At 38.3% G+C, this 12,946-nt stretch overlaps 1 protein-coding gene across 3 annotated transcripts in view; it reads left to right on the forward strand.

Moving 5' to 3' along the window:
• Window positions 1-11,116, forward strand: part of qser1 (glutamine and serine rich 1) — a 143,488-nt gene extending 132,372 nt beyond the window's left edge. For all 3 annotated transcript variants that reach the window (XM_048607161.1, XM_048607162.1, XM_048607163.1), the window contains 3 exons: window positions 6,640-6,786; window positions 9,305-9,400; window positions 9,900-11,116. In XM_048607161.1, coding sequence (XP_048463118.1) covers window positions 6,640-6,786; window positions 9,305-9,400; window positions 9,900-10,040 — 384 coding nt within the window. In that variant the 3' untranslated portion in view covers window positions 10,041-11,116. The remainder of the gene's footprint in view (window positions 1-6,639; window positions 6,787-9,304; window positions 9,401-9,899) is intronic.
• The last annotated feature ends 1,830 nt before the right edge of the window (window positions 11,117-12,946 follow it).

The raw sequence follows: 12,946 nt of genomic DNA on the forward strand, positions 1-12,946 counted from the left end.
GAACTCCAATATTGCACGTTCTGCAAGTGCGATTAGGAGTAGTCAGTACCATGTTGCAAACAGCTAAGTGAATATGCTCGTTGGTATGATCTGTCAATCTTTGGGTGGTATGGCCTATATACCCTTCATACATCTTTTTGGGTTTGAGGGAAGGTGACGTCCTAGTAGTTTTGTCGTTAGACTGGTAATCCAGAGACCCAGGTAATGTTCTAGTGACCCGAGTTCAAATCCTGCCGCACAAATGGTAGAATTTGAAGCTCAAAAATTAAGAATTAAACATCTAATAATGACTAATATCAGTTAAGAAGGAAACTGCTGTCCTTATCCGGTCTTGCCTACATAACGTTCCAGAACCACAGCAATATGGTTGACACTTGACTGCCTCTGAAATGGCCTATCAAAACTGTTTACTTGCTGAGCTATTACTCAGTTATATCAACTGGTAGAAAGGAAAAAAGCAACAAAACTGGGCAGATCACCTGGCATTGACTAAGGCACCAGAAATGACAATGACAAACATGGCACTGTTGACCCTGAAAAGTCTTACCAACATTTGGGGGCTCTTACCACAATTGGGAAGTTTGCTACAGACCAGTTAAGCAACAGCTTAATCTAGTCTTATTCATGGTAAGCAATGTCCCAGACAACACTATTACATGCACTCTGTCTTGTCCCGCTACCAGGACAGACCCAGAAGAGGTTGAGTAACAATGATATACGATTGGGAAGGAGTTGACCTAGGAGTCCTCAGCATTGACTCCGGAACCTGTGGAGTTTCGTGGCATTAGGTCAAATGTGAACAAGGAAACCTGCATACCATATCCCTTGACATCAACACTTTCCAAAAAAATATCCAGTGCCCTCTTGAATAACTAAATTGAAAATGCCTGCACCACTTTTGCAGGCTGTACATTCTGTACCCTAATATATCACTGCACCAATGAGTTTTTTTCATATGACCGTTGCTTTATTTGCAAATTATTTTAAATCTATGCCCTCTCGTCTTTCTTACTTTTACAAGTGGAAACAGCTTCACCCTATCTACTCTGTTCAGCCCACTTATGATTTTGGAAACTTCAATCAGATCTCCTTTCAGCCTCTTCTCCAAGGAGGACACTCCTAGCTACTTCAATTTATCCTCATAGCTGAAGTTTCTCCTACCTGGAACCATTGCAGTAAATCGCTTCTGCACTTTCTCCAGTGGATGTGTATATTTCCTGTAATGTAGTGCCCACAACTGTACGCAGTACTCCAGCTGAGGTCTAACCAGTGTCTTGCACAAGTTTAACATCATCTCATTGGTTTTGTACTTTATGCCCCGATTAACAAAGCCAAGAGCACAGTAGCTTTACTGACTGCACTCTCCAACTATCTTGCCACCTTTAGTGATCTACGCAATATACTGTAAGATCCCTCTGCTCCTGCACCCTGTTTGGAAAGATACCCGCTATTGTCTTTGTGTTCTCCAGACCAGAGTGCGTCACCTCACACTTCTGTGCATTGAAACTTATTTGCTGTCTATCCACCCACTCCACCAACTCTATTTGGAGTTCTACACCACCCTCACAATTTACAGTTCTTCTAAATTTAGTGTCATCTGCAAACTTTGAAACTGCCCCCTGCATACCAAGATCCAGGTCATTAATATATATCAGGAAATGCCACTTTCTCACCACCGACACCTGGGGAACTCCACTATGAGCCTTGCTTCAGCCCAAAATATATCTGTTGGCCAACTCTGTCTGTTTTCTATCACCTAGGCCAATTTTGTTTCCATATTGCCGATAGCCCTTTTACAGCATGACCTACAACTTTGCTCAAGTCTGTTGTGAGGTACTGTATCAAATTCCCTCTGGAAATTCATATACCGCATAAAATGTGTTACCCTCATCAACTGTTTCTGTTACCTGTTCAAAAAAAGCTGCAATAATTACAATTGCTCGTTTAGAAATCCATGCTGACTCTTCCTAATCAACCCATCTTTACCCACGTATTTAATTCTGTCCTGAATAATTGTTTCCAAGCGTTTTCCCTGCTACCGAAGTTAAACTAACTTGGCTGTGATTGCTTAGATTATTGTTACAATCTTTCTGTAGAAATTCACCACACTCGTTAAACAGAACCTTCCAAACACATGACACTACCATCTGGAAGGACCAAGGGCAATAAATATTTGGAACATCACCTACAAAGTCCCTCCAAACCACTCAACATGCTTCTCGGAAATACTTTGCCATTCCTTCAATATTGGAGGGTCAAAATCCTGGAGCTTGCTTCCCTGCGGCATGTGAACACATCTGCACCAAATAGATTACAGTGGTTCAAGAAGGCAGTTCACCACCATTACTACCTCAAAGGCAACTAAGGATTGGCAATAAATGCTGGCCCTGCCAGCGATGGCCACATCCTGTCAGTGAACTGAAAAGAAAGAGGTCTGAGGAAAGTTACCTGCACTTAAAGGTAATAAATCAGGAGGATGGCTGTGATGCATCCAAGGTACTGAGGGAAGGAGGAGTGGAAATTGCAGCGTCACTGGCGTTAATCTTACGATTCTCCATCAATAATCTGGAACAAAATTAACAGTTACTTAGACTAATGTGGATTAATTAAGGAAAGTTGACGTAGACTTGTTAAGATCAATCAAGTTTGTTTAATTTGATTGCATTTTATGATCACATACTGAGAACATTGATGAGCATGATGAAGTTGATATGAGCACATGGTTTTCAAAAGATGTTTGATAAACTGCCATATAACAGGAAAGTTGAAGTCCGTCATAAAGATTTTCCAGTACTTGATCAGTAGCCTTATATGTTATGGCTTTCAAGTCTTTATCTAAATACTACTAGAATGGTGAGGGTTCCTCCATCACCCTTTTCGTGCAGGAAGTTCAATAGATCCCCAAACTTCTGGGTGAAGAAATGTTTACTAAAATAGCCTTTAAACTTTCTGCTACTTCCCTTAAATTGGTGCCTCCTGGTTATTGACCCCTATAAGGGGAAACAATTCTTGCTGTCCTACTATGCTCCTCAGAATGTTGTGTACCTCAATCACATCCCCCCCCTCCCCCCTTAGCCTTCTCTGCCCTAAGAAAAGCAACCCCATCTTATCTAGTCTGTCTTAATAGGTAGAATGCTTTAGCCCAGGCAACATCCTGGTGAATGTTCTGTGCACCCTCTCCAGTGCAGTTAGATCCTTGGAGGACTGCATTTAGTCCTCCAGCCGTGGTCTAACTAACATTATATACAGTTCCATCATAACCTCCTTGCTCTAGGATTCAGTGCCTTGACCAATAAAGGCACATTTTCCATATTTATGGATAACCAACTCATTTATCTGGTCCTGCTGTTTTCGAGGATCTAAGGACATGCACTCCTTTGTACTTTCTAGTGTTAGAACCCAAACTGATTTTTCACTATTTTTATTCTTTTAACAATTTTTGGAGCTGTGGACTGGGAATTACGAGCTGAAGATGACTTGTGGACTTTAGGAAACGGTGGTGAAAGGAAAAGCCATGATGTTGAGGTGCCAGTCTTGGACTGGGGTGAACAAAGTCAGAAGTCACACAACACCAGGTTATAGCCCAACAGGTTTATTTGAAATCGCAAGCTTTCAGAACACTGCACTGAAGCCTTCACCTGACAAAGGAGCAGCGCCCTAAAAGCTTGTGATTTCAAATAAATGTGTTGGGCTATAAGAACTAGGAGCAGGAGTAGGCCGTCTGGCCCTTCGAGCCTGCTCCGCCATTCAATAAAATCATGGCTGATCTTTTCGTAAGATCCACTTACCCGCATTCTCACCGTATCCCTTAATTCCTTTATTGTTCAAAAAAAATTTACCTTATCTTTAAAAACGTTTACTGAAGTAGCGTCAACTACTTCACTGGGCAAGGAATTCCATAGATTAACAACCCTCTGGGTGAAGAAATTCCTTCTCAATTCGGTCCTAAATCTGCTCCCTCTAATCTTGAGGCTATGCCCTCTTGTCCTAGCTTCACCTGCCAGTGGAAACATCCTCTCTACTTCTATCTTATCTATTCCCTTCATAATTTTATGTTTCGATAAGATCCCCCCTCAATCTTCTGAATTCCAATGAATATAGTCCCATATAACCAGGAGTCGTGTGACTTCTGACTTTAAAAGGAAAGGAATAGACCAAACAAGCTTTTGTTAGTTTGAGAGATCAGGCCTGCAGGTTAATTGCAGACTGATTCCTCATTTAAAGGGGTTCCTTCAGATACGGCAACCCTAGGAAGAGCATTGTGTTAAAACAGATAGAAGAATTGGTTATTACCAAGGAAATGGTCCTCACAAGTTTGGAAAAGCTCTTGTACTCAAGCAAACGGTAAATGGTGAATGAAGCCTCAGGAAAAGACAGTCAATTTCATCAGGATGAGGCCGTAGGTCAAGTTGTTTTTTGAACTATGCTTTCTGGGGAGAAGAGGTTGACTGCTGACAACACAGAATGAAGTTTTGAAAGCTCCCTGCTTAAACTCCCTTAAAAGCTTTTGAAAACCCAAAGAGTAGAAAACTGAATTTTTGAAATATTGCTACCTTTACCTGAGTGTACTGAAAAGGTCACCCTGATCAATGTCTCCAGAAACACAACCAAGGAGTCCACATCTATGCCTGTGAAACCATGCAGCTGGAAAGACATTTAAGTAATCTGGCCAGTTCTATTATTCTCTCTTATTTATCCCTTAATGGTGTTTGTTGTGTGAATGGGAGCTGAAAGCGAATGGTTTGGTTTAAAGCACAGACATTAATTAGATTTCCTTGTTTAATTTATTACTCTGCTAAAGTTATTGTATAGTTAATAAATTGACATCTCTTGTTTGAAATATAGAATGGTGTCTGGAATTCATTATTCGCAAAGTCTGGAATTGATTATTCAGATGTCTGGTTAGGAACTATTGAAGTAACTATTGAGGTTTTACGAAAGGTTTAGTTTTATTATGTTGTGAATACGGAGGTAAAAAGGCTAATTTGGTTTCGCTGTCTATCTCCGTGTTGTGACGCTAGAGTCCTAGCATTCTATTGTATTCCCTTGACTTGTTGCCCTCCTAAAATGCATTACCTTCTACTTTGAGGATTAAATTCCATTTACCATTGATCTGCCAAATCTGCCCATCTAAATCATCCTATAGACTATGGTTTTCCTCCTTGTTATTTACAACAACACCAATTTTCATGTCATCTGCTGAACTTAGTGATTGACCCTCCTATATCCATGTCAAGAAAGAAGCCACTAAATAAAAGGGACAGTGGCAACAAGAACACTAAGTTGGTTGAATGACCGTATAGAGTGGTGAATTATTGTTCATCAGACTTGGGGAACAGCATATAGTGGGATTCCTCTGAATGCTAGTGTTATTTTTGATACATTGTTAACCTTGACTTGAGATGTAGAACACAAGTTCAAACTTTACACATGGCTCAAAACTTGAAAATTTTGTGAATTTTGATCAAGATTGTGGTAGATTTAAAGAAGACGTGGACAGGTTGGTGAAATGAACAGGCAAATAGCAAATGAAACTTAATGCACAAAGTAAGAAGTGATTTATTTTGGTAGGAAGAATGAGTATAAAAGATAGAATTTTAAAGGATATATGGGGTGTGGCATATGTGCTTAAATCATTGCAGGTGATGAGGCAGTTTTAGAATGTGGTTAATAAGGCAATGGGATCCTGACTTTATAAGCAGAAGTAAAAAGTACAAAAATCTTTTAAAAAAATTCGTTCAGCGTCAACTGGAATATTTTGTCCAATCCTGGGCAGTAGTGTCGGCACAGGAGAGGGTTCACAAAAGTTTAACAAGAACAGTTCCAACCATGAGGGATTTCAATAACAATGAGAGATTACAGCAACAAGTATTCAAATCATAAAGGATCTGAACAGTGTAGATGGTTAGGAAGTGTTCCTGTTTGAGGCAAGATTGAGAACCAAATGACATTGCTTTAAAATGACTGGCAAAAGAACTGGGGGGGGAAAAATGCTTTATGAATTGAGTGATCAAGATCTGGAACACCATGCTAGAGAGTATGGTGAAGGTAGGTTCAGTTTGGCTTTTGGAAGGAAATTAGATCTTCATCTAAAGAGAAAGGATCAGCAGGGCTATGCGCTGAAATAGAGTGGGATGGGCTGAGATTGTTCTTACAGAAACACTGCAATGACCTGAAGGGCTAAGTAGTTTCTTTCTAAGGTTCTTGAGTAGATTTGTAGCTCGAGTTGTGGATGCTGTGGTTAGTTCGCTCGCCGAGCTGGTTCGTTAGTTTGCAGATGTTTCATTACCCTGCTGGGTAACATCATCATTGCAGCCTCTGATGAAGCGCTGTTGTGTTTTCCTGCCTGTTATTTAAACTCTGGAGTCTGTTGGAATTGGTTACCTCATTTCTGGATTTTCTTCGCAGTAGTGTGTATATAGGGTCTAATTCTACGTGTTTATTGATGGCCTTGGTGGCGAACCAAGCCTTTAGAAATTCCTGTGCTTGTCTCTGTTTGGCCTGTCCTGGAATCTTGATGTTGTCCCAATCGAAATGATGGTTCTCCTTATCCATGTGAACTCCATACTCACTCGTCTCCATTACACAGTAGTTTCTTTCTGTATAGTAACTATTCTATAAATTTGTTTTGTTTTGCAGACTTCAATGGAGAATTTTCCTGAACTGACTACATGTGTCTCAGGAGCAAAAAGCAGCAATCCAAATGTGCCCAAAATTAAATTGAGTGGTAAAAGTTACAACAAAAAGACTCTCCAGCCATTAAAACAAAATGCCAAGGGCCAAAAGGTAAGGTGTTTAGAATTGGTCTAATGTTCTTTTTCCTCCAAATTGATGTCTGTTCTAACACACACGATTTGGCAACTAGTTCATCAAGGCTTTTGCAATTTCTACAACGACTTTTGCAATTATTTGGCTTTAGGGAATAACGTTTACCTTTTTGTTGATCACAGACTCCTTTTCCATCAATTGAAAGAAAATCCAAACTGCGGGTGCTGGAAATCAAAAACAAAAATGGAAGTTGTTGGAAAAGCTCAGCAGGTCTGGCAGCATCTGTGGAGAGAAAGCAGAGTTAACCTTTCGAGTCCAGTGACCTTTCTTCAGAACTGATTTTAGCTAGGAAAAGTTTGGTATATATGTTGAAGATGGGGTGAGGGGAGGAGTAAGCAATAGATGGAGATGGAGCCCAGAGAAAGAGAAAAACAGTTGGGCAGGCAAAGGAATGGGTAAAGGTCAGCCTGAGACAATAGCTGCTAATGGGCGACCACCAGTCGCTGACAGTTTGTTTGTGTTAGAAGCCCAAGTGATGACAGGGGCAGACCATATTGTGAGCATTCAACACCTGCATTCCGTCTGCAAAAATGACCCTGAGTTTCCTGTTACCTGCCACTTCATCATACTGCCATATTCCCTGGCAAACATCTCTGTCTCAGGGTTGCTGTAGTTCTCAGCACAACCTGGAAGAAAACTTTATTTTCCACTTGACAATCCCACAGCCTTCGGGACTTGATATCAAGTTCAATAATTTCAGGGCCCAAGCACCTTTTCTCATGTCTTACCCCATCCTCCACACACTAGACCTTGCCATCAGGTGGGCTTCTACCACAAACAGCCCATTGTCAGCCACTGGAGTCTCTATTAGCAACTATTTATTCTCCCAGGCTGACCTTTACCCATTCCTTTGTCTGCCTGACCACTTTTCTCTCTCCCTGGGCTCCACCTCCACCTCCCCCCTCAAGCCATCTTCAGCATATATACCAAGCTCTTCTTGGCTAAAATCACTTCTGAAGAAGGGTCACTGGATCCGAAATGTTAACTCGGTGCTTTTTCTCCACAGATGCTGCCAGACCTGCTGAGCTTTTCTCAGCAGTTTCTGCTTTTGTTTCCCATCAATCATAAGTCCTAAAAACAACTTTGTATATTGAATAATTCCAGTCAAGAGAAGCTGTTTCTTTTATAGGAGTTATGCTAAATTCTACTATGTCATTTATTTAAATATACTTGTCACAACTCTTTTTGCATAAATTTGGTAATTATGAGGATAGCTTCACTGCTAGAAATGTAATTATACAGAGGTTTGAGTATGATGATTAACATATATAGTTTTTTTAGATACTCTGTGATCACTATAACTATGACTTCTCTTTTTCATCTAAATTGGGATGAAATTATGTTTGAAAATGGATATGACATAGCTTTTGAAATAGATGATTATATCATGAAATGCCCAAGATGGGATGAGTAGAAAATGTTGGAAAAAACTTCAGATTGTTATAAAGACACCATGCTTAGTGTTTTGCTTGGAGGATTTAAGTTTTGAAGGAATGTGAATTTATTTATTTAGAGTGGTTTCTTTGGAGTGGTCGTTGAAAAGCACTGTAGACACTGGAGATTTTTTAAACACTGCTTCCAAGAAATCATGACTAGCGATAACTGCTTTATCTGCTGTATAGGCCTGCTTGAGCTGTTCGAATAATGAGTGGATGGAGATTGCCATTGCTATCTGGAATTAGTTGGGGAATATGAAGCTTGTGAGGGTGGTCTACCTAGCTGATCTCTCCTGTTTTCTGAAAAGAACCCTAATGTTGAGTTCAAAGTGAAACCTACTACTTCCTAATGAAAGAATGAACTTCTGAATACAATGTTTTCTGAGTAAACTGTTTGCTGAACTCTAGAGATAATTGTTTGTGATTAGTGATTTGAACAGATAAGCCAGTGCATCAGGAAAATAGATTTTGGAACATTCTACACTTTATCCTTTCTGCCTTCAAGAGTAATCTAAAGGCCAGGAAGTGATTTTTTTTTTTGTCAAGTGAATCTCTGCAGAGAGAAATCTAATTTTTAATTTTTTTATCCTGAAATGTGTTATTTTTGGGTTATTTAGGTTTAACAATTATGTTGCTATATCACTGACTGACAGTTTATGTTCACAAGTTCTTCTACCTTGAATAAGTTTTGATTTGATAATAAGCACAATTATTGATTTATTAAATAAACCTGGTTGATAGATCTTTAAAATGTATTTGATTGGCCATCTTGAAAATTGGGATGTGTTGTGATCTGCTGAGTACCAAGACCAAAGCAATAGTCCCTCATGCCTTGGTCGCAACAAGATCAAAATTCCAATATTTCCTGCATTAATTGTCGAGGTAACTAGATAAAAATCACACAAAATATTTGTCAATGAAATGCTGTTAATATTTGATCAGATGTCTACATTTTAATGCATCATAATCACATCAGTTGGCTGAATGATCAGTTAAATCTTTCTACAGAATTTTACAATTATTCTGTATTTTAAACTTAGGAATTCACTGTTGATCAAGAAAAATTACAGTGCTGTACTTTATATCACACACTTCATCACTATAAGTATCACACCTACCTGGTATGCAAGAAAGAGGTGAGCAATTAATATTCTACTATGTCTTGTATTGCTTGAATTCTTTTATTGTGTTTAAAATTGCAACAGACTGAAACAAATCCCAGAGTAATTTTATAATTCCTGTGTTTAAAAATTGAGTTTTTGGCATGTCTTCCAAAAATGCATATTGTAATCCGGAATTTGTTCAAAAATGTGCTCTTTGCTCTGAAGATTTTGATGGGTCATCTCACATCACCTTATTCATAAGTTGACATAGATTTAAATAAAGTACAGAGGTCCCACTGATTCCATAATGGCAGAAAATTGTATTTTCATTTTTAATAGATCAGGGTGTGTGCAAAGTTTGGTTATCTAATATTCTATTATATTTATCGTGAATGAAAGTCAGTTGACCTACAGGAACTTCAGTCATCAAACATTTTATTCTGTTCATATGAAAAGATATTCATCAATGCAAAGCTGAATCTACTGTAAATATTGAACTTTTCTAAAGTTTTTCAACTATTCATTTGGACAGGCTGCTTCCATTCTAAAACTGAATAAAGATCTTGGCCAAGTTGAAACAATCCAGCAATGTATGGAAAACGAGAAATGGGTGGAAGACCTCTTTGAAAAATTTGGTGATCTTCTGACACAAGCACAGCAGAAGTGTTTATAATGTACATTATGAGATTTTACTACAGTCGTATCTGTGGCATTAACATAATATCATGGAGACATTGAAATGAACTTTGGCATCCCCAGTGGTGCTAGGCTAGGCTCAGCTCTGAATAGTGGCAATAGTGGCCTGGACTATATGGACCTTGTATGTCGACCTATAGCTACATGGACATGGTTGTCAAGAAAATACATTTTGGCATTGGGAGTTTATTAATTATTGTGTCTAACCACATTTTTATGATGGCCAACGTTTTTGGTTTATTTGTATTCTGTGATCTTGAGGTATTGAGTAACATCTATTTCAAAAAATGAAACAATTTTTAATAAAACTTTTGTGACCGATCAAAGTGGCAAGGCATGCACTAAGTATATTATAATTTTCTTTACTACCGTAGTTTAAACACTTTAGGAAACTGTTTAGTTCAGCAAGAAATGCTTTAAATTGATTACCTGCCTCTTACTGACCTACAAGACAATACAGAGGCAACCATATATCTTTCTAATGTCTGCCTACCAAATTTCCACACGTGTCGTAAAGAAAGTTGGTGTGTATTGACATTCTTTAAAGTTACCATCAGCAAATAGGTAATTTTTGTTGCTTTACAGACTCCTTTTATGTTCAGAAATAGCAAGTTCAGGAGACTGAACATGGAGTTGGTGCAATTCAATAACTTTGTGTCAGTTCTGGTGATGAAAACGTGATGAACACATCTATTTTCCCTGTTTTGAAGAAAAAATTATTTTGCCTTTATACCCATATTTCTTTAAAATAAATTGTACATTTTATCTCATCAATAATTGTATTTTTCAGAGAAAATATTGTGGTTTGAATTAAGTTCATTTATCTTTGTAATACACTTTGAATTGTTTTCAGCAAATTTTCATTTATATGTTGATCACATTGTATACTTTATATACTGAGGTAAACTACTATTTCTGTTTTCCTGTTAATACAAGATTGCTTCAGTGTGTACCAGATATGCATATTGGACTAGTTTTGCCTTTTAAGTGTAGCTGTGTTACACATTGCAATTATTTTCTGATACATGAAAATAAATTTCATACTAAACCTAAAGCCAAAGAAGTTTATATTGCACCAGGAGAACTGTTTAACAACTCAGCAATATAGATAGTACATTTGTAAGTGTAGTTTAATTCAATATGGTTTGACTGTTACTATGGATAATATTTTCTCGAATATTGTCACCCTGGTGGTTTATCTTGCGCTCTGATTGTTACTTGCCGTTCTATGCATCATGTTTTACTCTACTGAAATAACCCTTAAAAATGTCTACCATTTTAAAATTCCTCTTCCCATGTTTATTGTGTCTTTGAGTTATTAATGTTACATATTGCTTCCAAAATATCTGAAATAGTTCTAAATGTTTTCATCTACATTTAAAAAAAAAAGTTACTGTTAGGAATGCAACAGTTTTGCATTTTGAGATCCAGGCCGAACATCAAAAGTTCCTGTTGAGTACAGCAGTATTTAACGCTGTCTTCAACAATCACCTTAAACTCTCATCTACAGAGGAGTGCAGCAGTGAGACTTTTTCTTATCAGTTGACTCTTCAATCATTCTGAGTGAGATTGATTGCTTGTACTATGGAATAGTATTTGACCTGGAATCTATAACTTTCACAGTGCCCAGATTTAACAGCAACGTGTTTTAGAAACAGTATTATTGTGATCTGTAACAATCCAGGGTTCCTTTACAGGACTTCACAGATAAAGTCTGACACTAAATGAGATGCTGGGCAAGATAACCAAAAGTTCAAGATGTAGATTTTGAGGGGCAGACACATTAAAACTCCAAAGCTTAGAACTTACAGTTGGAAGGGTGAAAGGAATCAGGGGGTATAAGAGGCCTGTGTAGGAAGAATGGAGAGTTATCATGAGGTCATATGTGACGAAATTGAGCATTGTTTGTAAATTAGCAAGAACAAGTGTAGGTCAGCTGGACTTTCCTACCCATATCCGAGTTCACACTGTGGTGTACCTGAGTTCAAGGTTCCAGATGGTGGCATGCAAGCCAGGAGAATTTGAGATAGTTGAGTTAAAAGCATAGATGAGATTTTGGCAACCAATTTGCTCAGGCAGGAGTGGAAGCTGTAAATATTCGAGAGGTGATGGAGAGGATGTAGTCTCTGTTTTTGTCAGGTAATTCTCTGAATGCATGTCCTAAGTATTCATGTAGACTTTCAAGAACAAAAAGTCAAATTTGTATTTTCACCATGTATAGCACGCAACTGGATTTAGAACGCTGCAAAGTGACTAAAGTGACCTTTCAGTGACTAATAGTGAATAAACTCATCTGAGTTAATGGAGAGACAAACTAAAATAAACACCAGTGTAAAGCACATGCAGGAGCAGATGAACTTGGGTGTACAAGAGCAAGGGATTTATGTTGAACTTTAAGTAAGACACTAGATTGACCTATGCTGGAATATTGCATACAATTCTAAACACCTGAACCTTGAGCAGGATGTGAGTCATTGGAGAGGCAGTGCGAAAGAGTTTTATGGGAGTGGTTCCAGGGATGAGGAATTTCAGCAGTGATGATAGATTGAGAAGCAGGCATGTTTCTCCTTGGAAAGTATCATGCTGAGAGGAGACCTGATTCAAAATCATGAACAGTCTAGGACAGTATGAATAAGGAAAAAGTATTCCAACCTTTGAAAGAAGAGAGTACAATAGAAGACCAATTTTAAATTAATTAATAAAAAAAAAAGGTGCTGTGTGGGAAAAACGTTTTCATGTAATGTGGTTATGATCTGGAATGCACTGCTTGAGATTGTTGGAAGCAGGTTCAGGTGAGGCATGGAAGAGTATGCAAAGTTACAGAAAAAAGGCAGGAGAATGGCAATATCTGAGATGCTCATTTGGATAACTGACACAGACATA

The sequence above is a fragment of the Rhincodon typus genome, chromosome 17 (assembly GCF_021869965.1).
Source record: "Rhincodon typus isolate 14 chromosome 17, sRhiTyp1.1, whole genome shotgun sequence".
In the NCBI taxonomy this organism is placed as follows: Eukaryota; Metazoa; Chordata; class Chondrichthyes; order Orectolobiformes; family Rhincodontidae; genus Rhincodon; species Rhincodon typus.